This window comes from Herpailurus yagouaroundi, unplaced genomic scaffold (assembly GCF_014898765.1).
Source record: "Herpailurus yagouaroundi ecotype Mexico unplaced genomic scaffold, PumYag 483, whole genome shotgun sequence".
NCBI classification, from domain to species: domain Eukaryota; kingdom Metazoa; phylum Chordata; class Mammalia; order Carnivora; family Felidae; genus Herpailurus; species Herpailurus yagouaroundi.
In genome coordinates this window covers 6,288,928-6,311,596 of record NW_024412700.1, presented here as the reverse complement: position 1 = coordinate 6,311,596, position 22,669 = coordinate 6,288,928, and the positions used below count along the sequence as shown (strand labels likewise).

At 50.1% G+C, this 22,669-nt stretch overlaps 1 protein-coding gene across 3 annotated transcripts in view; it reads left to right on the top strand.

The window, feature by feature from the left end:
* The first annotated feature begins 6 nt into the window (after positions 1–6).
* The window catches only part of VIPR2 (vasoactive intestinal peptide receptor 2), a 69,839-nt gene continuing 47,176 nt past the window's right edge, over positions 7–22,669 (top strand). For all 3 annotated transcript variants that reach the window (XM_040464594.1, XM_040464593.1, XM_040464595.1), the window contains exons 1-2: positions 7–114; positions 2,197–2,296. In XM_040464594.1, the coding sequence (XP_040320528.1) occupies positions 52–114; positions 2,197–2,296 (163 nt within the window). In that variant the 5' untranslated portion in view covers positions 7–51. The remainder of the gene's footprint in view (positions 115–2,196; positions 2,297–22,669) is intronic.

The following is a 22,669-nucleotide window of genomic DNA, read 5'->3' as shown; positions in this document are numbered from 1 at the left end:
CCGGGGGTGCGCGCCCGCGGCTCGGCCCATGCGGGCGTCGGGGGCGCGGGGATGAGGGCGCCCGCGCTGCTGCCGCCCGCGTTGCTGACCTGCTGCGGCTGGCTGCTCGCCCCGGTGAGTGCGCCCCGCGACCCGGGTCCGCGCCCTGGCTCCCCGGCTGCGCTGCCCTCCCGCGTCCAGGAGGTGGAGGGTGGGGGGTGGGAGCTGGCCCGGAGACCTCCGCCCGCCCGCGCGCGCCCCGCCCCGGGTCTGGGGGAGCTGTGGACCCTTCCCCGCGGCTCAGGGAGGTGCGTCTGTGGCCCCGGGTTCGCGGGGCGCGGGACCCAGCTTCCTCCAGGGCGCTGGTCCCGGCGGAGCTGCTTCGGCCGCGTCTTCCCGAGGCGCGGGGCGCCCCGAGTGGGGTCAGGGGACCGGGCTGCGGCCACCTGCACGGGCTTCCCCCGCCGGAGGGAAGTGAGGAGTCCCCCACCTCCCGTAGTTGCTCCGGGGTGTCACCGAGGGACACGCTGTGGCTAAAGTTTCCTCTCGGAAAAATACCCTTTTCGTCGCTACGAGAGCACAGCAGGAAATGATGCCCTGCAGAGCAGTTTGTTAAATGACTGTATTAGTGGGACATTCCTGTCATTTGAAGACCTTTTAAACAAAATTGTCAGCCTTGTGTCTTGCTTCCCCCGTAGAGCGAGGCCGTTGTGGCCGGTTGAGTGCGTACGGCAGCCGGTCCCGGCCCCACCGAGCCCCAGCCCCTCCTGAGGAGGTGAGGCCGAGGGCGGGGCTATGTAGGAAGGTGGTGATCGCACTGCTTAGGGGGCAGAGAACCTACTAACTCCCCTGTCTGGTGCCAAGGCTTAGCAGGCCTCTCCTCCCTCAGAGGAAGGCGGTTGGACAAGACCTTTGTTAGTGATTTTAATGCTTTGAAAGAGCCAGCGAGTTAGAAGTACCAGGAGTTACTCTGGCTGATGCAGCTTTCATTTCTAAGATGCCCCAAAGTAAGTCCTTGCTCTGCATGTTCCAAGAATGTCAGGAACCACAGTGTCTTTTTATACCTTGACAAACATGTTTTAAGTCAACATAACTTTCCTAATTCTGAAATGTAAACCATTGACTTGTTCAGATAGGAAGGTACAATCTGTCTGAAACCAGGAGTTTCTACGGTTTGGTGGTTGTCCCGAAATGGGCTGCAGGGAGGCGCTTGGTGTCTTTTTTAAAATGAGGGTAGATGTGGCGAAAGTATCAACGTTTTCCTCTTAATTCTGTTCAGAAACTGGATTTCTGGTTAGAGTTCTAGCTGACCTCTTTGATAGTAGGATAATTAAGTATAGATGGCCATAGTATACTACCCAGAGCATGACTCTCTTAGAGTAAAAATAAAATTTTGGTCAGACACGGGAGGGGGTATGCAGCCTGCTGTGTGAGCACTTGGGGTGGGGGAATAAAAACAGAGAACATTGGATTTTCATGAAAGTAAATCAGAGAATATTTTCTTCTAAGGCTGAAATGTGTCGTTTTGTCTTTTCACCGTTAATGGGCAATATTAACTACACCTTTGGTTCCTGCGACCTGTTGGGAGGGGAAATCAACCACCTCTTGTTTGGTGGCAACCACAGTGACGCAGCCCTTCCCACGCTTCGTCTCCCTGCTTACCCCTCTGATCGTCCTGAAAATCTTCTTCGCACCAATTCCAAAGTTTCAGATGTGACCTGCGGTCTCTACGAATAACGTTATCCTGATAGAGCTCTGTTGAGATGCAGAGGCTGTGGTCCTTAGGTGAGGCGTGTAGGCGTCTGGGCCAGCGTGTGGCCATTGAGAATGGTCTGTGAGGAGATATGTACATCCTTTAATTAAATCAAGGACCACGAAATGGCGGGCTCCAATACTGAAAGATGATTAGGACCAAAGAGCTTTATTACTGCCAGATTAGTACCAACACCATACAGTGTATGATGTTAGTAACCTGTTTTCCTGCTCAGTAAAAAAAAATATTTTATTAGATTTTATGTTTGTTTTAGAATTCCTTCACAAAGTGAATTTGTTTTCATAACCATGCCAGAAATATGAAGGTGACTGCTTTTAAATGAGTGTTATTTAGGGAGCACTTTGGAACCGAAGGGTGTTTTATTTTATTTTGTAGAACTGTTGTTTGACTTTCCTCTTCTGGTGGAATTTTTAGTCACTTCCATTTTTTTAAACCTTGACCAGGTGAACAGTGTTCACCCAGAATGTCGATTTCATCTGGAAATACAGGAGGAAGAGACAAAATGTGCAGAGCTTCTAAGAACTCAAACAGAAAAATACAAAGGTAAGGTAGTCACGGGGTGAGTGTGATGGTCCTAGCTAGATAACCTGACGGGCAGATAGCTGATGCCTCACTCTAAACATTGAGGTTTTAAGGTCACCTGCGTCTTCACGAAAAGGTCTGTTTCCACTGTTTTCTAATGAATGCTGGTAAAACTCCTATGAATATTAGGGGCGGCGGAATCCTTCACACAATAAACCTTTTGAAAGAAAGCCGTAATCCTTAATAGTAACGGTATCCATCATTTAACATAATAGCAACAGTTACTGAAATAATTTCATGGGCATTGTTATGCTTTGCAAAAGCAACTCCCATTTCTACGGAATGAGTATCTGATTTCTTTCCTTTAAAAACTGTAGTCACATCACAGATTCTTTTTGTCAAATTAAGAATGGTGGAGGAGCGCATGGGTGGCTCTATCAGTTAAGCATCCGACTCTTGATTTTGGCTCAGGTCATGATGTCATGGTTCATGGAATCAAGTCCTGTGTTGTGCTCCTTGGTGAATGATGAGTGGGGAGTCTGCTTGGGATTCTCTGTCTCCCTGTCTCTTTGCCTCTCCCCTACACACACACACACACACACACACACACACACACACTGACTCTCTCTCTCTCTCTCTCTCTCTCTCTCAAAATAAATAAATAAATAAACAGTAAAAAAAAAAAAACCCACCAAATATATTTAAAAAAAAAGAATTGTGGAAATGTCAGAAATCAAACAAGAAGATGAGACTTGTGTTTTCCCAAAGACGCTATTGTGTCTATCCCCTATTGTGAATACCGTGAATTTGCTCCTTTTATTTTCTCCAGGTCAAAGGACACATGCTGGGACCACATACATTCCAGTTAGACACACTCCAGGTCTATAAACTCAGAAAGGTGCTGTGACAACACCCAAATTATAACAGTAGCAAAAACCTTTTGTCCTTCAACTTTCTTTTTCTCTGTCCATTTTCAAGTTAAAATCAAAGTAAGACTATGTTATGTGTTCAAATAGTTTAGTGTCCTGCAGAGGGACTTCAGACCAGAGTTACAGACACGGGCTTTGTTCTAGACCAGCACTGCCCAGAAGAAATAGAATATGAACCACATAGGGAATTTTTAATACTCTAGTTGCCACATTAAAATAAGTTTTAAAAATGTGAGATTAATTTTAATATACTTTATCCTAATACTTGTATCCAAGTCATTATCATTTTAACTAGTAATCAATAGAAAATACTGATGAGAAATTTTACATTTTTCGTATACTAAGTCTTAGAAACCCAGCCTGTATATCCAAATACATACAAATCATTATCATTTCAACTTGTAATCAATAGAAAATATTGATGAGAAATCTACATTTTCTGTATACCAAGTCTTAGAACGCCAGCATTTATTTTGCTCTACGGTTTGGACCCGCCACCTTTCGGGTACTCACCATCGCCAGTGGCTCCCATGCTGGACAGTATGGCACCAGACCTCTACTAACATAGACATCCTGTGCTCTTTCCGGTCCCTTCTGGAGCCTCCGCTTGCTTGGCTGAAAAATGAGGTCTGTGACCCCAGGACTCCTCCAGCCTTAAAGATCTGTGATTTTGGTAGTGCACACATGGTCCTGAGGCCACATCTTCCAAATGGTCTGGTAGAGCTCTGACCAGAGAAAGGCGAATGAAGCAGCTCAGCCCCACAGCAAATGTGGACCAGGCGTCACTCCTGTGCAGAACGCTATGCTGACCATGAGCCAGGTGTGAGGACAGAGGAGACACTGGTTCAGCCAGCCAGAACCTCAAGATGAAACAGTCGTCACGGCCACTGAGGTCTGTTCCCTGTGGTGAAAATTAAGAGATTGAAGGCAAATAAATGCTGAGAAGAGGCAGACTTAAGAATTGTCTGGCGAGTGGCCAGTGGACCCAGGGCCCTGCAGCTCCGTCCACACTGCCTCCTGTATGACGGGGGATGGGATGCTGTCTGCTGCATCCTCGGTAGGTGACCCCGGGCTGTCCACAGACTCCTGGAGAGTGGGAACTTCACCCCCTCCCGCCATTATTGCACAGTCAAGTTGTTGACGTGTTCTGAGGCTGCCCACAAATGGCGTTCACTCGCTGGCGTTAATTTTTCTCCTGGAGCATGAACAGACCTGCTTCTTCATGTGAGTTCTTCCACTCTTCAAAGGGCATTCGTTCACAGGCTCCTGGGGCCGAACACGTCCAATTCCTGCAGGCTCCCCAGGCCCTCTGCCATCCGCTGTGGATACGCACAGACACTCCCGAAATGCGGGAGGGAAGATTGCCTTGACGTGGCTGGCACATGCCCACAGGTTGCACTCGATTTCATGACCGTTGATGGATTGTTTGCAGACAACACGCCTGTCCCTCGCGTGCATCTGGGGTCTACTTCCCTCCCCTTGCTTCTCTCACAACTGATGTTTTAGGGAAAAGCTCCTAGAATGCTTAGCGTGGCTTGTTTGTCACTCTTGATTTCCCACATTCATCAAGAACATTTTGTTAACGAATAGAAAACTGGCACTGTTTCAGTGGGCAGCAAGGAACACTTAACATTTAAAAACTAGAATATGGCTCATGACTTCCCTTCTGAGGAATCCCGTCACGGTTGGCCAGGGGCCGGCTGGATAACGGACAAAGCAGGACAGAAGGGGCATCTGTAAGTTTGTGCCAGTGACTCACCTCATGGGTGCTGTGTGGCGGGAAACGAGACTAGTTCAGGGAAGTTAGGTTTTCTGCCATTATGAAATAGGATGTTACGATCCTCAGTCAGGGTTTTTTTAATATATGAAAGATTCTTTATCCCTAGTTGTCTCACATAGATGGAGTGTGGAATTCGTTAGTTCAAAACAATGTCCTTTTAGTTTTACTCTGTTCCAAAGGCACGGGTCTGACCCCTGGTCCCTGGCCAGCCCTTCATGAGTCTCAAGTGTTGGCCTAAGAGAGAGCTGGTGGCCGTGTGGCAGGGCAGGGGCAACATGGGACGGTGGGGATGTTGGGAACTGTGGATGGCAGCTCCTCCTTACGACCCTCAGTTGTTACCGTGAGGAAATGCAGGTGCCAGCCTGCCCAGTTCCCGTGTTCAGAGAACACGGAAATGTAAACTTATACATAAAATATTCCAATTTCTTAAGAGTTTGCAACTAGTTCTTTTAGAAAGTTTGGCAGGAGACAAGCAAACACCCTCTGGGGCAGACAGACACTGCCTGAAAGCTGTCAGATTCTTGCATGTGACGGTACGAAGACGGGTCAGGACGTTTCCAATGTTCATTAGGGTCTCCTTCACACGCCCTTCCTGCCTTGGTCTTCAGGGTCTCAGAGGTGATCTGTCTGTGACCCACACCAGATGGCTGGACGGCAGTATCTAAGTAAGGGCAGAGTCTTTGAAAATCACTAAGTTCACCTTGACATCAGCTGGAGCAAAGAGAACATGGTAGTTTTAGATAGAGGCCGTCACACATCTTCCTCGTGTGGAGTGGTGGAGAAAAACGTCCCTCGGTTTTCTTGCAATGACAAAGTGTGAGTCCTTAGACATTTTCTTAAATTGAAAATTTTTATTATTACTATTAGCTCTATAGCAAAAATATCTGCGTGTGACCCATTTCACCTTTGGGTCTGTAGGAAGAGCCCGCTAACAGGCCAGCTGCCCTTCAGGAGACAGGTGGCATTGTGACAGTCCTTTAGGCCTGGCCACCCGTCAGCTTCTGTAAAGAGAGACAATTTGTGTTCTAAATTCCTTTTTTTCTTACTTTTTGAAATATGCAGACCTCAAATGCCAGGGTTATAGATAGTAATGTCACCAGAATAAAGACACTGTACATGAGGTAAGCCAGGAGCAGAGCGAAGGCATTCTGATCGGATGAAAGCGTACGTTTGCTCACTTTCGGCAAAAGTAAAAGTGAGAGGAGACATTAAGGGTCCGTAGTATCTACTTTTAAATTTGTAGGATTCAGAAATTGGTGTGAAAACAGAAACAAAGAAAACCAGCTTTCAGTTATAGTAAGGTAATTCGTATAAATCTGACAAGGAATTCTTTTTATTACATGCTGAATCTAAAACAAACACAGACACATAAATCCAGAGAAAATAAGCAATTTTAATTCTAAACCCCTTTAAAGGGTTCACTTTATAAGGAAGAAAAGCTTAGGAAGTATTTAGAGCTTTGCCACTTAATATTAATTCATCGACAAGACTAACTTAATGCTCCTGATAGACGTATGAGGCCTTCCGAGGCCACAGGTGCCTAAAAATACAGCTAAAATCCGGCAGTGCTCCCTAGCGGTGGCCCGGGCTGACCTGCGTGGGGAGGGCATGAGTCCGCTCCTGCAGGCTTTGCCTGTGCACAGATAGGACAGGAACTTCTGTGGGACTTTGTATTATTCCTGCCTAGACCTGGAGGGGTGTGGACTGTGTCTGAGAGGAGCAGAGGTGGCACCTGGGTTTTCCTGGCAGCTCCACCCCCTGAGCTGGACCATGAAGGTGCCGGGCTGAAATGGCCGTGATGGCAAATGTTAGCTTAGGACCAGGGCCATGGGAAGCGCTCCACTAGAAGACTTACTTTTCTCTGACTTTTTTAAACAAAGGGTGCTTACTACGTTAATTTTGATCAATGTGTCAAGAGCTGTGAGGGGTTTGGAGTCCCCATACTTGCAAGCTAACCAGTTGGGCCGCCACGGTTTCACAGATGCCTGCGGGCCTGGGACCCTGGGTCAAAGACAGCAGGCCTGGGACCCTGGGTCAGAGACAGACTTGACCGCTCCCAGCAAACAGGCAGCTGGGGTGTCATGTTCACATACTCCCTTCCCCCAGATCCCACAGGACTGACGCGGTGCCCGCGGGCAGTTTGTGTCACAGCTGAGGAGCCCTCAGTGTCACGGGAGGCTGCTGGCCCTCCCGCCCAGCCTTTGCTCCAGAGAAAGATGCTCTCTCATTTACTGGGGTCAGCCCAGAGGGAGGCACTGTGCCTGTCCGTCAAACCTGTTTCACAGACATTCTCAAAAAGACAGTTGGGACAAAACTGTCAGCGCTCGTCCCAGGACAGCGGCTTCTCAGTAGGCTTGAATGTCCTTCTTCTTCTCCACAGCATGACTGTTGTGACCACGGCTCGCTGTCCCCCCACACTGTCCTCAAGGGGGAGAGGGCATTTCGTCCCCATCACGGCCCAAGGTCTTACACAGTACTTGGCATTTAAAAAGATACTGAATAAGATTTGCTGAACAAATTAATGAAAATTTTCACATTAAAAATTAAGTGATATATGCACATGAAAAAATACCATTCAAAAACGTGTCTAATGGCTAATGTTCCCCACTCCAAACCTCCAGCACCCCTCCCTTACCTCCTAAAGACCGTGCGCACACAGTGTGTAATGTGTCCCCGTTTCCCTTTTGTACAGACGTAAGCCAGGCACCACGTACCCATACACTCCGGTCTGTGCTCGGTCTTTCTTTTTGTTTTCAACTTCAGCAATGTATTTGGTCACGGCTGTGTATTTAAATATTCTATTAAGAGATGCGTAGTGTTCTAACATACTATTCATCCGTCTGTCCCAGGCTCCTGGGCTTTTAGGGAGCTTACAAGCTGTGCTCTAATGCCTGCATTTGTTCATGTGAATAAAATACTTCACCAGCGTTTGACGGTGGACTTCAAGCCACTGATCATGAAATTGAAACATTCTCCTCATGTGACTGAATAACTTGTTAACAGCTTTCTTATTTCTGTGACGGTTTTGTCACAGAAAATGTAAGTGATTACATCCCATTTTATGTCTCATCTCTTCCTTGCACCTTTTTATCACAAAGGGAACTAAACCCTTTCAGAAAATCAAGTGAGGAAGCTGTCTCTTCTGCAGACTCTTCCTGGATCCCCACCTGTCCGAGGCACCTGTTTCTGGCCAGCGTGGCCCGTGCACAGAGAGCCCTGCCGTCACATGCTTCATCTGCTTTGTGGTTGTCTTTCTCCCTGCAGAGCACGAGCCCTTGAAGAGCAAGCTCCATATTCGTGGCTTTCTATCCCTGGTCGTTACAGACACGCGAGCAGATGCGTAAACAGAGTACCCACCGTCTTCTATTCATGTGGGTCTGAAGGGAGGCATTCTGGAAGTTCACGGCACGGCCAAGGAGAATGCAGCTGCCCTTCTGATGTCAGTGTGGTGCTAGAGGCCCACTTCTTCCCCCTCCCCTCCCCACTGACATGGTGGGCTCTTGTTCTAGTCCAAATATCTCTTTGGGCCGATAGATTAAATAGCCTGATCTGTTTTTTCCCATTGAACTGGGTCTTTTTTTTTTTCTTGACTAGATTTCTCATAATTCTAAACTCCTTAGAATCAGCTAGTAGCCTTGGTTATATAAATAATAATCATTTATTGAATTTTCTGAAAGTAATGACTCTAAGTTTACTTTTTACAGGAAAAAAATCTCACTGAGAAAGATTCTACCTTGAATTAAATTTTTATGTTTAGACTCACAACAGGAATCGTAAACAAGAAATCGGTTTCTCGTAAGTGAGATACCTGCACACCTAGAAGCCACGGTGATCGCTGATCTTATTTGGAAGAAGAAGCCTATAACCTGAGGTTAAATCCCAGGAAGGGACTTCGAAGTGGGCTCACACTGCACTGATTCAGACCAGGGTCACTTCTCCTGTCCTCCCTTCTAAGACCGGCCCAAGTCCCTTGGTGCTGGTGACCCCAAGGCTCAGCTCAGCGGCTCAACAATGGCCTTCACTGCTTCTGCCTCTTTGCTTCGTGTGTTCCCCTCTAAGCCCAAATTTCTTCCTTCCCCCAGATTCTCACAGGACCAGTGGCATGTTCTCCTGCTCTTCTGGTTGGTGGGAATTGGGCTGTAAAGCTGGGTTTCTTCTCCAGATGACCCTGGCAGCACAAGTTCTGATTCGACTGACGTTCTGTTGTTTCCCGTTTGCGCACCCATCACGTGCGGTGTGTACAGGCGGGAGTTTCTGCAGCCTGCTGTCTCTGGGGTCTTTTGCCCTGGCATGAGAGCCCTGTGGAGGCCCCCAGCCCCCCCGCACCTGTGCTCTGTGCACACACGTCGGACAGAGCCACGGTTTCTGCCTGGCGCTGGCTGTCCTGGCACGGGGCCAGTGCTGCCATTGGAGGATGGAAGGTAACGAGTATCACTATGGCATGACCCCCTCAGATCCTTGGTGGATTTTCTCCTGCACGGTTTTGATTGTTGGGCAGCCCTTCCTGACAAGGACTTGGAGATTTGAAGGTGTTCAGTTGCAAGGCTTTGTAAGGTTTTCTGGGTCAAGCACCAATTCTGGGGAGCTGCTTTGAAATGCCCTGTGGCCAAGCCTCTGGTTTTGAGCGTCTGCCTTGTATCATGGCATGAGTGAAAATGAGGCTGTCTTGTCATTTGCCGACACATTGGCTGAGTCTGTCTTTCATTAATTTTTTCAGCATGTTTTTATTGAGTGTATACCAGGAAGGAAGGCATGAAGCGAAATTGGATGGAACATGATCACCCCCTCTCGGAACCCCAAATCACGTCCCCAGCGGCATGGGGTGAGCAGGGATAACAGGGCTTTGAGTCAAAAGGCAGTAGGATTTCTGAAGGGAAACCAGAGAATGTAAGCATACAATAACATCAGTTTACTTGGAACCAGAAACTGACAGTGATAGAAAAATGATTAAGGACTTACATCATCTTTACTCAGAGATAAGACAGAGTGAGGGTGGGTGGGGACACTACCAAGAAAAATTGATGCTTTTTGATAATAAGCTAATCAGTGGCCAGTATTTTGCAAATTTACTACACACACTTTATGCACAGCAGTCCTCCTGTTCAGTGACGTCATATGTCCTGTGTCAGACCTGGGATGGATTCACTCCCACCTGGCGGCTCCCAGACACCCTGCCACCAGGCCAAGCCCTTTTGCATCTCGGTATTGCTTCTGTCATGACAGTGAGCACACGCCCTCTTGTACTGCAGGCGTCCCTTCTCCAGGTTCCTCAGCCTCTTGGCACAAAGGCTTCTGCTGGAGGGACCCTTCCTTTCAGGCACGGATTGATCTGAGAAGCACAGGCTGTGCGAATTCCACCAGTGTGCAGGGCAGAGGGAGGCACCAGGCATGCTGTGTCCCTGAGAGGCTGGGCCATGTCTCGGGACGAAGGAGGCAGGTGTGCACACGGCAGATGTCAGGGCAGCCCTCCATCCTGATCTGGATCAAGGCGCGTCGAAGTATAGAAATGCGAAAGAACATTCGGAGAGTCTCGTCCAAAGTTGGTGGCAGACAGAGCCCAGGTCCCTGGCCTCCTAGTCAAATGCTGTTTTTACAAAGCCATGTTTGGTATCTTAGCGAGAACATGCTTTAGAAAAGGATTTTCCTTCCTCTTTAGTGTCTGCTTCAAAGAGACAGGAGATTCCTTTGACACTACACGATCTATTAGCCGAGACTGTGCCTAAGTCTCTTGAGTGCTCACTTTAACTGTCAGCATGTTCAGCTGAAGCTACCTCTTTGCATAAGGGATTCCATCATTTGTTAAATCAGCATTTCCTTTCCTCTGGCCTACAGTGATGGTTTTGAAGTTTCGGGACAGGACCTTGATTGGTACCTTGTGCCTTTGGCCTTAGTTTCCTCATCACACCCCTGGTGGGGTCCCTCAGTCCTCTGCTCTTCTGTGTGGACATAGGCCTGTCACCGGCTGCTGTGGTCTTTCTGCAGGTGGAGACCGGGAGGTCCGGGATGACAGATCCATGGCCCAGAGCATTCCCAGACGTCTGCACCCCCCTGGGATGGAATGCTTACTGTGACTCAGTCAGCAGTGCTCTGGCAGCCCAAGAGCTACTTCCGAAGACTCCCTCCCTCCTATCCCAGGGAGATATTAACACAGCTTTTTAAATCTGTGACTTCTTCACAGCTCCCTCCTTTCCTGCGGAGAGAGGACAGAGGCCTGTTTGGGAGGGCAGTGGGGGTGCAGCCAGGATGCCTGGTGGGGCCCTGCCCACGTAGCCCCAATGACAAGGGCAGCACGTCCTTCCTACTGCCCCTTCCCCAGCACTTCGGCTCTGTCCTGTGAGCCCTTGGGCTCAGTACCCTGAGACACTAAAAGATCCACGCAAGCCCATCTGCCTGCTCCTCAGGAGTTCAGAGGAGGGAGTGTTTCCACTGGGGGGCTGGGTGCTGGCTGTGTTCTCAAGCTCCAGGGCTTGGACCAACAGTGAAAGGGAGAGGCACGTGTTGGGAGTGCAGGGCGTCAGCCCGGGGAAAGGCTAGGAACAGGGAAAGGAAAACAGAGTTGACCCCCAGCCTGGATTGCTGAGAATAAAGAGCCTACCGAGGGATTCTGGAAAGTGAGCTGCACCTCAGGTAGGCTCTTGGGGCAGACGCTTCTGAGAGGAGTCGTTAGGGTGGCCCTGGGAGCGGAGCAGCCTGCTAAGTGAGTAACATCCCAGGTGGGACATGAAGGTGTCCGCTGTAGGGGAGGAGGGGAAGAGCCGTTGCCACAGATGGTGCAGCCATCAGCCCAACTGCAGAGAGATGGCGACCGGGGAGGCCCTGGGGGCTGGACGGTGTGAGTCAGCTGCCCTCCAGAAGTGCAAAAGGAGCCGGAGACAGAGCTGAGGGCCAAGGAAGAGGTGCCTTGGGGTGGAGACCACTGAGTCCACGTGGGAGCCGAAGAGAAAGGCAGAGGCAGAGGGCTGCTGAGCGGGTGGGACTGTGTTTGGCAGAAGGCCTTGCGTGCAGACGCGAGCTCAAGGGCAGAGCTGAAGGAAGAGGCGGGCAGGGAGGACAGGGTGAGGTATCAGGGGCCCCCACACCCCCGGGGGGATGGGGCCGAGGAGGTCACCAGACCTGGACCCGGGGCACTGGCTGGCAGACACTCGTGGGGACCCTGGCGGCCGAGTCGTGCCGGCCCTCTTAACAGCTGCACTTCCCACAGCGGCCGGTCCCAGAGGGAGCTGGAGGCACCCTTGGCTTGGAGGAGCAGGGCCGGGCGTGTCTGTGCTTGGGCTGGTTCTCACACCCAGGGTCACACTCCGCTGTGCGCCTGCTGTGCTGTGTGTGAGGACGATTTGTCACGCTCCTCATAACACTGTTAGATCTATGTCCTGGAAGGATCCTGGGAAGTCACCCAAGTCCCGATCATAAATCTGTGGAGGATTATCCTGGGAATAACATGGCAGGAGGCCCAGCATATTAGCCTCTCAGCAGAGCAGTGCCCTGCCTCTCCTGGAGTTCACATGGTCCCGACTTGTCGAAGACATTGGGAGCAAGGCTTTGGAGAATTTTTGACATTTAAGGAAACAGAGGCTGCTTGTAAACGGCGATAACAGCAAACACTTCAGTGAGTGAAAGGCACAAGCTGGTTGACACGATTTAGCACACGCATCAGTTTTCCTAAACCGACACCATTTTAGGGCCTTACACAGGCTTCTGAAGGCGGCCTGAGGAGGGTGTGGGTGCTGCCCTGGCCTCTGAGGTGTTGGCGGCCCATCCCTGGACAGCGGTGCTGACCGGCGGGTCCCACCCACAGGCATCAGATTCACTCAGGCTCAACTTGGAGGACATTCTGATGTTTGGGATTTATTGGATTTGGCATATTTTTAAATTTTAAAAAAAAAATTTTTTTTAATTTATTTTTGAGGGAGGGAGAGAGAGAGAGACAGAGCATGAGCTGAGGAGGGGCAGAGAGAGAGAGAGGGAGACACAGAATCTGAGGCAGGCTCCAGGCTCTGAACTGTCAACACAGAGCCTGATGCGGGGCTTGAACCCATGAACCGTGAGATCATGACCTGAGATAAAGTCGGACACTTAACCACCTGAGCCACCCAGGCGCCCCAAATTTGGCATATTTTTAAAACACGTGAGTTCAAACTTGATCTCTTTTTTTGAAAAATCCTTTTGTTTGGTTAACAGCCTTGGTTAATTCTGGGTTTTGAGTCTTGGTTTAATGTGAGTTTGAGTCCCAGAATATGACTCTCACTAATGGAATCCACCTGCACCACCAACCCCAAAATAAAACTTTCCTGCTTCCAGATGCAAAGTTTCAAAGCAATCTATTATCAAAGTGCCATCCAGCGGCAACGTCGTAGCAAATGGTATTTCCAGACCTTAGTTGTAGTTCACCTCCAGGTTACTGAGAAGGGCATTACTTCATTCGGCACCCTAATTAGACAGAATATTGGGGTATCCTGGCATTGTCTGAAAAATACCTTCCCTGTAAAATATTCCTTGTAGCACCTTAAATGTCTCTGGAGTCCAGGTCAGCTGTGGGACCTGGGTTTTCTAATGTGTAAAATCGAGGTGTCTCACAAGTGACCTACGGAAGCAGTATGGCCCCAGGGCCTCATCCAGGCCTGCTTAGCTGTTTCTTTCAGGGACCTAAGGCTTAGGGACCTGCTTTGTGGACTCCTGCACAAGCCCCAGGAATGATGAAGCACCAGTCCCCAGGTGATGTCTCTGTGGTGTATTCTCCTGCTGTATCTTGGTCAAGGCCCTCCTGGCAGAGGTAACTCGTGATAGTGCAGCCTTGGGAACATAGTAGCTGCTCACTAAACACGGGTTGAAGAAATGAATACTTGCTACTACAGATGATAAGAGGGCGTGGCTCATGTCAGCTACAAGCCTGTTACATCACGAAGAAAGTGCAGGCTGTTGGTTGGACAGTGTGTTGTTTCGTTTCTGCCTCCACGGACAACAGACAGCTAGGTTGTCACCATGCCCCAAGCTTGTTCTACCAACTTGTCTTCCAGACCCTTCCGGGAACACACTTCTGGCGTGTGCTTGTCTTTCACCTACACTGATGGTCTGTGAATGTCCAGAGCACATTCATTAGTCCTGAAGAGTTACTGCATTGGCTACGTCCCCTCAAAAGGCCCCTTTCTACTGTGCTGCCAGTAAGCATTATTTTCATCATTCCTGATTGCAACATTGTAAAAACATTTTTTAATGTTTATTCACTTTTGAAAGAGACAGAGCATGAGCAGGGGAGGGGCAGAGAGAGAGGAGACACAGAATCCAAAGCAGGCTCCAGGCTCCAGCCGTCAGCATAGAGCCCAACACAGGACTTGAACCCGTGAACCGTGAGATCATGACCCGAGCCAAAGTCGGACACCTAACCAACTGAGCCACCCAGGTGCCCCATGATTGCAGCGTTTTTAAAGCAGCATTTAGCACCATACCCAGCTTAGCAAATGCATGGATGTATCTTGCCGTATCTTACTGGTAAATATTTTAAGAACAAACGATGTAAATATGCATCCTTAGAACAACAGAAAGAAGGAATCCCTCATCTAGTAAGATTTGATCATCACTTTTCGGGCTCAGATTAACTAGAGTTCTACAGGATTTAGCGTAACAGGATATTTGTAATTGGCCCCCGAACTGGCAACATGCAAAGATATATACAAGGAGGAAACCAGAAACCGAGGGAAGGCCCGGTGGGAAAATTTAGGAGTAGCAAGTGTGTTTTGGAGCCTCTAGACCCAGTGGCAGGTTTACCGGTGATTCTGTCCACTGTCCACAGGGCTGGGAATCTGGACCTGCTGGGCATCTCCAGGCAGCTTCCTTTGGACTTTGTCAGCCACAACTGGGGAGGCTTGTTTACAGTAAATGCTGAGACAAGCCCAGCACGAAGTGTTCTCTGCTTCTGGCAGTGCTGGAGGGAGGACTGCCGTGTCTCTCCCTCATGCACCCTGAGCTCAGGCCACAGAGACCCTGGGGTCCTTCCTGTGCTGTGTGCTCAGCTCAGGCTCCTGGGAAGCCCTGCCTTGAGTGTCGGGAAGTGGTCTCTGTGTGTATGGGGGTGGTCTCTGAGCAGAAAGTCAAAGCTGGGTAGGGAGGAGAGTGTTAAGTTGTTGCCATTTCTGCCCATTGAAGACTCCAGAAGCAGAATTAGGTCTGAGAGCAGAAATTACAAGTAGCCCAGTTTTGACTGCAGGACATGGGACGAATCTTACAGTGACCTGAGGCCCCGAGGTGGGAGGGTTACTTGATGATGTGCTGACCGCCACTGGGAGAAATTAGAGGGCCCAGAGCTGCCCGTTGGGGCTACATCTGGTCCTTTGAATCCTGGGGGCCCACCAGTATGTGGCGTCTAGAGTGAGGGGAGAATGCTGGTCACAGAGTCTTCCTGGCTCTGGGGCTCTCGGAGACTTGTGTGTGTGTTCACCTGTTCGTGAGCACCTAGCAGGAAAGGAAAAGCTCGTGTCCCCTCAGTGAGCCTGGTGCAGCACGGCCCTGGGGCCAGCTCTGTGGGGCCAGCAGGCAGGGGCTGGGCAGCAGTCGGCTTGTCCGGGGATTCAGGTCAGAACAAATGGCTGTGTTCACAGACAAAGCACTGTGTACAAAAGGTTTCTTCCAACTAAATTGGTGAGTCATTCCATTGAACTTTCAGTTCTTTAAATTGATAATAGGCATGGAGGGGGGCTGGAAATGGGAAACAGATCAATGACTTTGATGACCAAAAGGAAGAGACCATTACATAAGAATTTTAGAGCTCAGAGGATCTGTGGAAAGCTCCTAGGTGGCTGCCAAGCCATGCCTGTCGGGACTCCTCCAGTTCTCATTCGGATGGGAGGGACTGAGAACACAGTTCACACGGTCCAGGCATTCCTGGTGGCAGGCCGCATGGTGAGGCCGCATGTGCTGTGGGGCTCTTGTCTCAGCTTTTGTCTGGTTCATCCTTGTCCTACAGGAACAGAGTGCAAAGCGGGGCTCTGTCTTCAGTCAATAACAATGAGTGAGCCCACCGAAAGCAAAAGGGAGTAGCTGCTTTGGAGGCGTTTTCAGGGCCTATGGGATGAGTCCCCATGAGGGCACAGGCCACTGCCTCATCCCTGAATTCGTCCTTGTCCTCTGCCCAGGAGCCGGCCTGCAGGGACCAGGGGCTGTGGCTGAGAGACAGAAGCCCTGTCCGACTGCACAGGGAAGGAGGGGGTGGAGGTTTCCACCAAGAGAGGCTCTCAGCCTTCCAGACACACTGGGCACATCTGCCCCTTGCCCGCCCAGCCCACGCTGCCCCTGCCACACCACAGGCCACTGGCTGCCCATATCTGATCAGGAAACCAGACTGTGCCTCAGCCCACAGTCATCAGAAACTCGAGGGGCACAGCCTGCATTTCCCACTGGGCAGGCACGAAGGGACGGCACCCTCTCAGATCAGGTCTGGCACAGGCATATCAGCGCACGGTTTAACAAACATGAGAATTTTGAGTTTCCCTGCATGCTGCACGCTAGACTGTTAGGAGAGGAACGTGGGCACAGTGTCTCCCTTCTCCTCTTTCGTGGGCTCATCTGACGTGGAAACATGCTTCCAGTGGGTGTAGAATGCACACCTGGAAAAATACGTAGAATTTTAAAGACATATTTCAATGAGGTGCTTTTACTGTGACAAGTACTGAGAAGTTCTCCGTGGACAGATGCTGGGGCAGTGGGATTTGATGAGGGCTTGGATGTGTTCCCAGTGGGTCTCATGACCTGAGACAGTCTCGCAGCCTCTTGAGATAGGACCTCCCCACCGCACAGCAGTGTTTCCCAGATGAGCTGTGAGTCTCTTCCCCATAACAAAATTTTGCGTCTTTTAGAATGATTGTCCCACTGACCCTCTGAACAGTCACGTTTCCTACTTTCTTTTTGTCCCTGGCTAAGCATTGGTACTTATTTTGAGGGACCGATGAGGGCAATGACAAATGGAGTGAGAGGTGACATTTGTTTTTAAAGTGCTTTTTCCTATTCAGAGATGTCCAGTGATTAATCTGGCCTGAGTCACCCCAGACCAAAATACAGGCCACAGGGGCTGCAGGGGAGCGGCCCCCCGGGGCAGCCCCTGTGCAGAGGCCCCACACCCCCGGGCAGAGCCGCCTGCCTGGCACTTCCAGGGACTGCCTCATGGGCTGCTGCCCCCAAGACTGGGCCCCCTGGCTGTCGACAACCCACCCTGCTTAAGTCCCTAACACACAGAGGCTGTGTGGGCCAGGGGTTCAGGCTCTTGTGCCTGCCTCTTCCTCTGTGCCATATACACCAGTGGCCTTTTGGGGTTTTGGTGACACAATGAGGTCAGCTCTGCCACCATCACCACTAACACTGTGGCCCCGTCTGTTTCTCTTAGTGGCCACATCTGAGGGGCTGGTTGTCGGGCTCAACTCCTGGGTTTGTGGAGGTGCAGAGGAGGGGCGGGCACTTCAGCACCCTTAGGAGCGTGTGAGGCGCTGTCCCTGCCTGGTGAGCACCCTCTTGCCTCGTAGCCTCTAAATTTTCTGCCCGGGGCGCTGTCGGGGATCACTTCCACTTTGCAGAGGGGGAAACTGAGGTTTAGAAAAGTTAAGCACGTGCTCGTGTTCAGAACCAGATGTGCTGTTTTTCTAGTCTTTCTTGAGCAAGGTTTAAAAACTAGGGGCGCCTGGGTGGCGCAGTCGGTTAAGCGTCCGACTTCAGCCAGGTCACGATCTCGCGGTCCGTGAGTTCGAGCCCCGCGTCAGGCTCTGGGCTGATGGCTTGGAGCCTGTTTCCGATTCTGTGTCTCCCTCTCTCTCTGCCCCCTCCCCCGTTCATGATCTGTCTCTCTCTGTCCCAAAAAATAAATAAACGTTGAAAAAAAAAATTAAAAAAAAAAAAAACAACTAAAAAGTAAATGAAAACTCAGCATCTGTCATGAAAGCCCTTGGATTTGATGGTGTGTTTCCACTGCGGGCTGAGGATCCCAGACGGAGGCCTTTCCCCTTTGCCCCTCCTGCCTCTGTTATTAAGTATTTTTCAGTGTCTCCCCCCGCCCCCATCTTCTCATGCACATGAACTCTCAAGCCACCCGCACGACAGAGACAGGGACCAGGACAGAGGACCCGTCTCTGTCTCACTGCATCAAAACCGTTTCTTTCGCGTGTTCACGCAGATGGACTCGGCTGACAGCGTTTCTTATACAGCTTCTGGAAGCCAGTAAAATGGTTCCTAGCAGAGTATGCCTCCACAGCCAACCCACTGAAATTCCTCTTCTGGGACTTTGCTCAGGATTCTGGCAGTGGGGACGGCAGAGAAGTCTGCCCTGGAGAAACTGCAGAAACTGTTTCTGCAGAAACTGCCCTGGAGAGGCACAGGGCTCCCACCTGGCGAATGCCCGGTTAACAGGGAAGAAGAAAGGCTCCTTGGTCAGCAGCCGTTGTGCCCACTGAGGGGGCTCTGGGCAGGCCTCCCAAGCTTCCCTGCAATGTCCGATTCCGGAAGAAGCTTTGCTGCTCGTGACTTTAAACTTACATTGAGTTTTTGAATGCCGGAAGTTATTGGTAATGTTTACTCTTAAATGTGGAGGGAGGCATACTGCCAACCAGTGCCCAGCCAGAAACAGTTTTCTCTTTCTCTCCTCTCCCCACTCACCTGTTCCTGCGGCCCACCCCTCACTCTGTCTAGAGCCCGGAGACTCAGAGGACAAAGCCTCCCGATGCAGGTCTCCCAGCCTCTCCTCCACAGGCAGGGCTGCAGCCACTGAGTACCCCCCCACCCCACCCCCGTCACTACTCACTGCTTCCTGGTGCATGCTGGAAAATGGGCCTCCATCACTCTGTGAATGTGGGAACCTCACAGTCCATCTCTAAGAGCCGGGCCCACCAGGGTTTCCTAAGCTTCTCTCTCTGGGAGTTGGTATTTGTAAGGGACAGGATTCTCTCATGGTCGAAAGGTAGGTGGGTCGGGGCATGGCTGCCGCCCACAGTGCCCCAGGAACCTCACACAGAGAGGGCAGTATCCGTGTGTGTGGCCGTGGTCACAGCCTCGTCTGAAACATAAATCCTGATGTTTGCTGCAGGAGCACTGACAGGCATCCCTCTGTGCACATGTGCAGGTGCGAAGGGACTTCTCTGCAGTGGGTGGGTCACAGCTGTGTGGACGAAGCACAGCCTCACAGGCCTCCTTCCTGCAGAAAGTGTGACATGACAGGAGTGAGATTCACATTATGCTTTCCCTGAAAATTCGTTGGTGTTTATGTCATTGAGATAATGAGAAAAAAATCCAGAAGTCAAAGCAACACAGGCACCGTCATCTGTGAGAGTTATGACTTGCCTGGAAATATTTTAGAAAATTTGGTAGAAGGATTAGTTTCCTCTTAATCATGGCAGATTCCTCCCCACCTGGTGAGACTGTGCCCTCTGACGAGATGATCTCAAGAAGGTTGAGCTACAGGTGCCTCCTTAGAGTTCGGTTCTCTGTGCCCGTGTTTCCAGCACATCCACATGAACGTGTTTTAACAGCAGCCTTTCCTGAACGCTGTTCACCAATGTCCTGTGTGTACCCCACTGACAATGTTATGAGGTTTAAGAAAAGTCTGCAGGCCGCACACGTGGAGGGTCAGTTTTTCCAAGCTGCTGAGTCTAGAGTGCAGTTTACGTTGGGCACCTGTACTTGCTCTTCCCTTGAAATTGGCAGGCTCGCCCCAGGCAACTTGGCCAGGCTCCTGGCGAGGGCTCTCCCTGCCCACCTGTCACCCCCCTGCAGCCTCTGGGACACTTTGCAACATACAAGTGCCCCCTAAAGCTGTCACTCACCCTACAGCTCCATGAAATAGCATGCAAGCTGATGGAGAGCCACAGAAGCACTTGTCTCTGAGAAAACTAGCGTGTGCGCTCTGGGAAGACTAGGAAAAGCGAGGTGCCGAACAGTGGTAGAGTTGGAGGTGAGAATGACAGCTGGGGTCAGCTTTGGAACCCTAACCCTAACCCTAACCCTAACCCTAGTCTGGAAGGAGTCTGTCAGCCCATGTCCAGACTTTCAAAGTGGGAATCCTAGACAGACTTCAGGGTATGTGTACTCAGGAGAGACTCTGCAAAGCCCAGTAGGCAGGCCCATGCTCAAAGGAAAGGCTTTGGCTATATGTTCCAAGTGTAAGTAATAGACATACACTTTTGTGTTTTATTTTTTCTTTATTAAAGCTTATTTATCTTTTTTTTTTTAACGTTTATTTATTTTTGGGACAGAGAGAGACAGAGCATGAACGGGGGAGGGGCAGAGAGAGAGGGAGACACAGAATCGGAAACAGGCTCCAGGCTCTGAGCCATCAGCCCAGAGCCTGACGCGGGGCTCGAACTCCCGGACCGCGAGATCGTGACCTGGCTGAAGTCGGACGCTTAACCGACTGCGCCACCCAGGCGCCCCAAAGCTTATTTATCTTTGAGGGACAGAGAGAGACAGAGCGCTAGCAGGGAAGGGGCAGAGGGAGAGGGAGACACAGAATCTGAAGCAGGCTCCAGGCTCTGAGCTGTCAGCACAGACCCCGAAGTGGGGCTCAAACTCCCAAACCTCAAGATCGTGACCTGAACCAAAGTCGGAGGCTTAATCGACTGAGTCACCCAGCACCCCTGTGTTTTAGGTGTTTTTTTTCCCCTAGCTTTTCAGTTCAACAAGCTACTAACCATCACTTAAATGAGAGGGCTTCTTCCACATCTCTTTGGTGGGTTTTGAAAGACAGAAAATATTTGTGTGATAAGTGGAAAATACATTTTTTACCAAAAAGTCTCACATATTTCTTCATAGAATATTTCAGATAATGTGCGTGGGCACTCTTGGCTAATAAACCACCACAGGGAGACAGTCTCACCTGTCTGGACTGGCTTACCTTCAGCACTAGAGTACAGATACAGCACTGATGGGCTCCATTTTCTCTCTTCGCTTTAAGCTTCTTGATAGTTTGGAAGAGTGGCTTTTAGGGTTTGGTGGCTTCCTTTAACTAGAGCTCCGAGAGAACTTCCTGTGAAGACAGCTGTGTTTTCCACCTGAGCTGTGATGTCACAGCCGCAAACCACGCCTGGCCGCTGAGCTCCAGTTTGAAATCAGCTACTGCGACTGAGGAACTGAATTTTTATTGTATTTAGTCTTGACTAATTTAGATTTAAATTTAAATGGTCACACGTGGCAAGGGGTTGCCATACTGGAAAGTGCAGCTCTGGGACTTCTCAGTTTTATAGCAATGTACCCTCTGGGTTCATTTTCTTTTAATTATTGTTTTAGCTAAAACTGCTGGCTTTTGTTAAATAACAATGGTGATAGCAAGTTTCCAGCCAGGTTCCTGACTTTGCTTGCACACTGTGTTTAACCATCTCTAATAATACTTTCTAATTTAAACAAACGGTCTTTGTCTTATTAAAGTGTCCTATATTATTTTCTTATTTGGAGTTTTTGACCATCAGGAATGGTTGCTAACTTCTGTCGGGTAACCTTTCAGAGTCTATTTGATATGCACAGGCTTTTCCTCCTTTCAGAGGGACTCGACTTTTTCGTCATCATCTTAAATACCAAGGGCTGCTACGAGTGCATGACAACAGTAAGCTCCCCGTGCAGGCCTGACTGACTGCCTCCCCTGGCCGCTGTGTCTTAGACAATCCACACTGCTCATCATTGTTCAGACTAGTCTCTGCTCCCAAATGTAATGTCTTCGTTCATACTGTTGTTTTATTGGGAATGGCCCCGCCTGTCACACTTCCGTCCCTCCTTCAATCTGTCCTCCAGTGGTCACGTCGCAATTGTCGGTTTGCATTATTATGATCACAGCTGACCACGTAACAGTCAATATTTCCTTTCTTGTCTAACTTTATGCTTTTCCTGGAACAATAAGTGCCTGGCTTTTCTATTCCTTCATTTTCTATATATCTATTGGTAATTAGGCATCAAACTTTGTACCAGAACAACAAAATACTCTCAAGACAATTGGATAACGTGAGGTTATCATAAAGTGCCATTTCTTCCTTAGAGCCCTCTCCTCCTGGGCCCCCCACCCTCCTGCCCCAGTTGGCCTGGCTGGTCTGGGGCCTCCCGTGGTCCTGTTCCAGTTAGGTGGCAAAAGTCAGCCTCCACAAACAACTGATGCGGGAAGGAAGGATGGAAGTCTCAATGCTCAGAAGTCACACTTGACGTGATCCTCTCGAATTCAGTCACCCCGCGCCCGGCGTCCTGCGTCTGGGGCCCCTCCAAGGCGCAAACACCGCCTTCCTCTTGCTTCTCGCCCTGCTGTGGGTGCTGCCTCATTACTTAGCACATGTATGCTTTTGATCTTCAAAGTTTATTGACATCTCTGGGTGCAGCCCTTTCACACTTGTGGGTGTCATTGCTGTGAGATTGGGAAGCAGGAGAGAGAAGCCATGGACGCGTCACTGGCGGTCTCCAGCCCTCAGACTCCCCACAGGTGTGGATGCCTCATCACCAGCCTGCCATCCTCCTGCGCCCTGGCCCCAGGGCCGGGCAGATGACTCTCCCCGCTCACTGTAGGTGGGAAGGCCACCACAGCCTCTGAGTCCTGCACTACCCGCTACACGTGCGTCCAGTAAATGCACAAATAAAGGGACGGCTTGCCAGCGATTGAAGGGATTGACCCATGAGACTCTAGGTACTTAACTCAAATCTTACTATAATGGGAAAAGTGACTGAAATGAACCCGTGGATTTAATA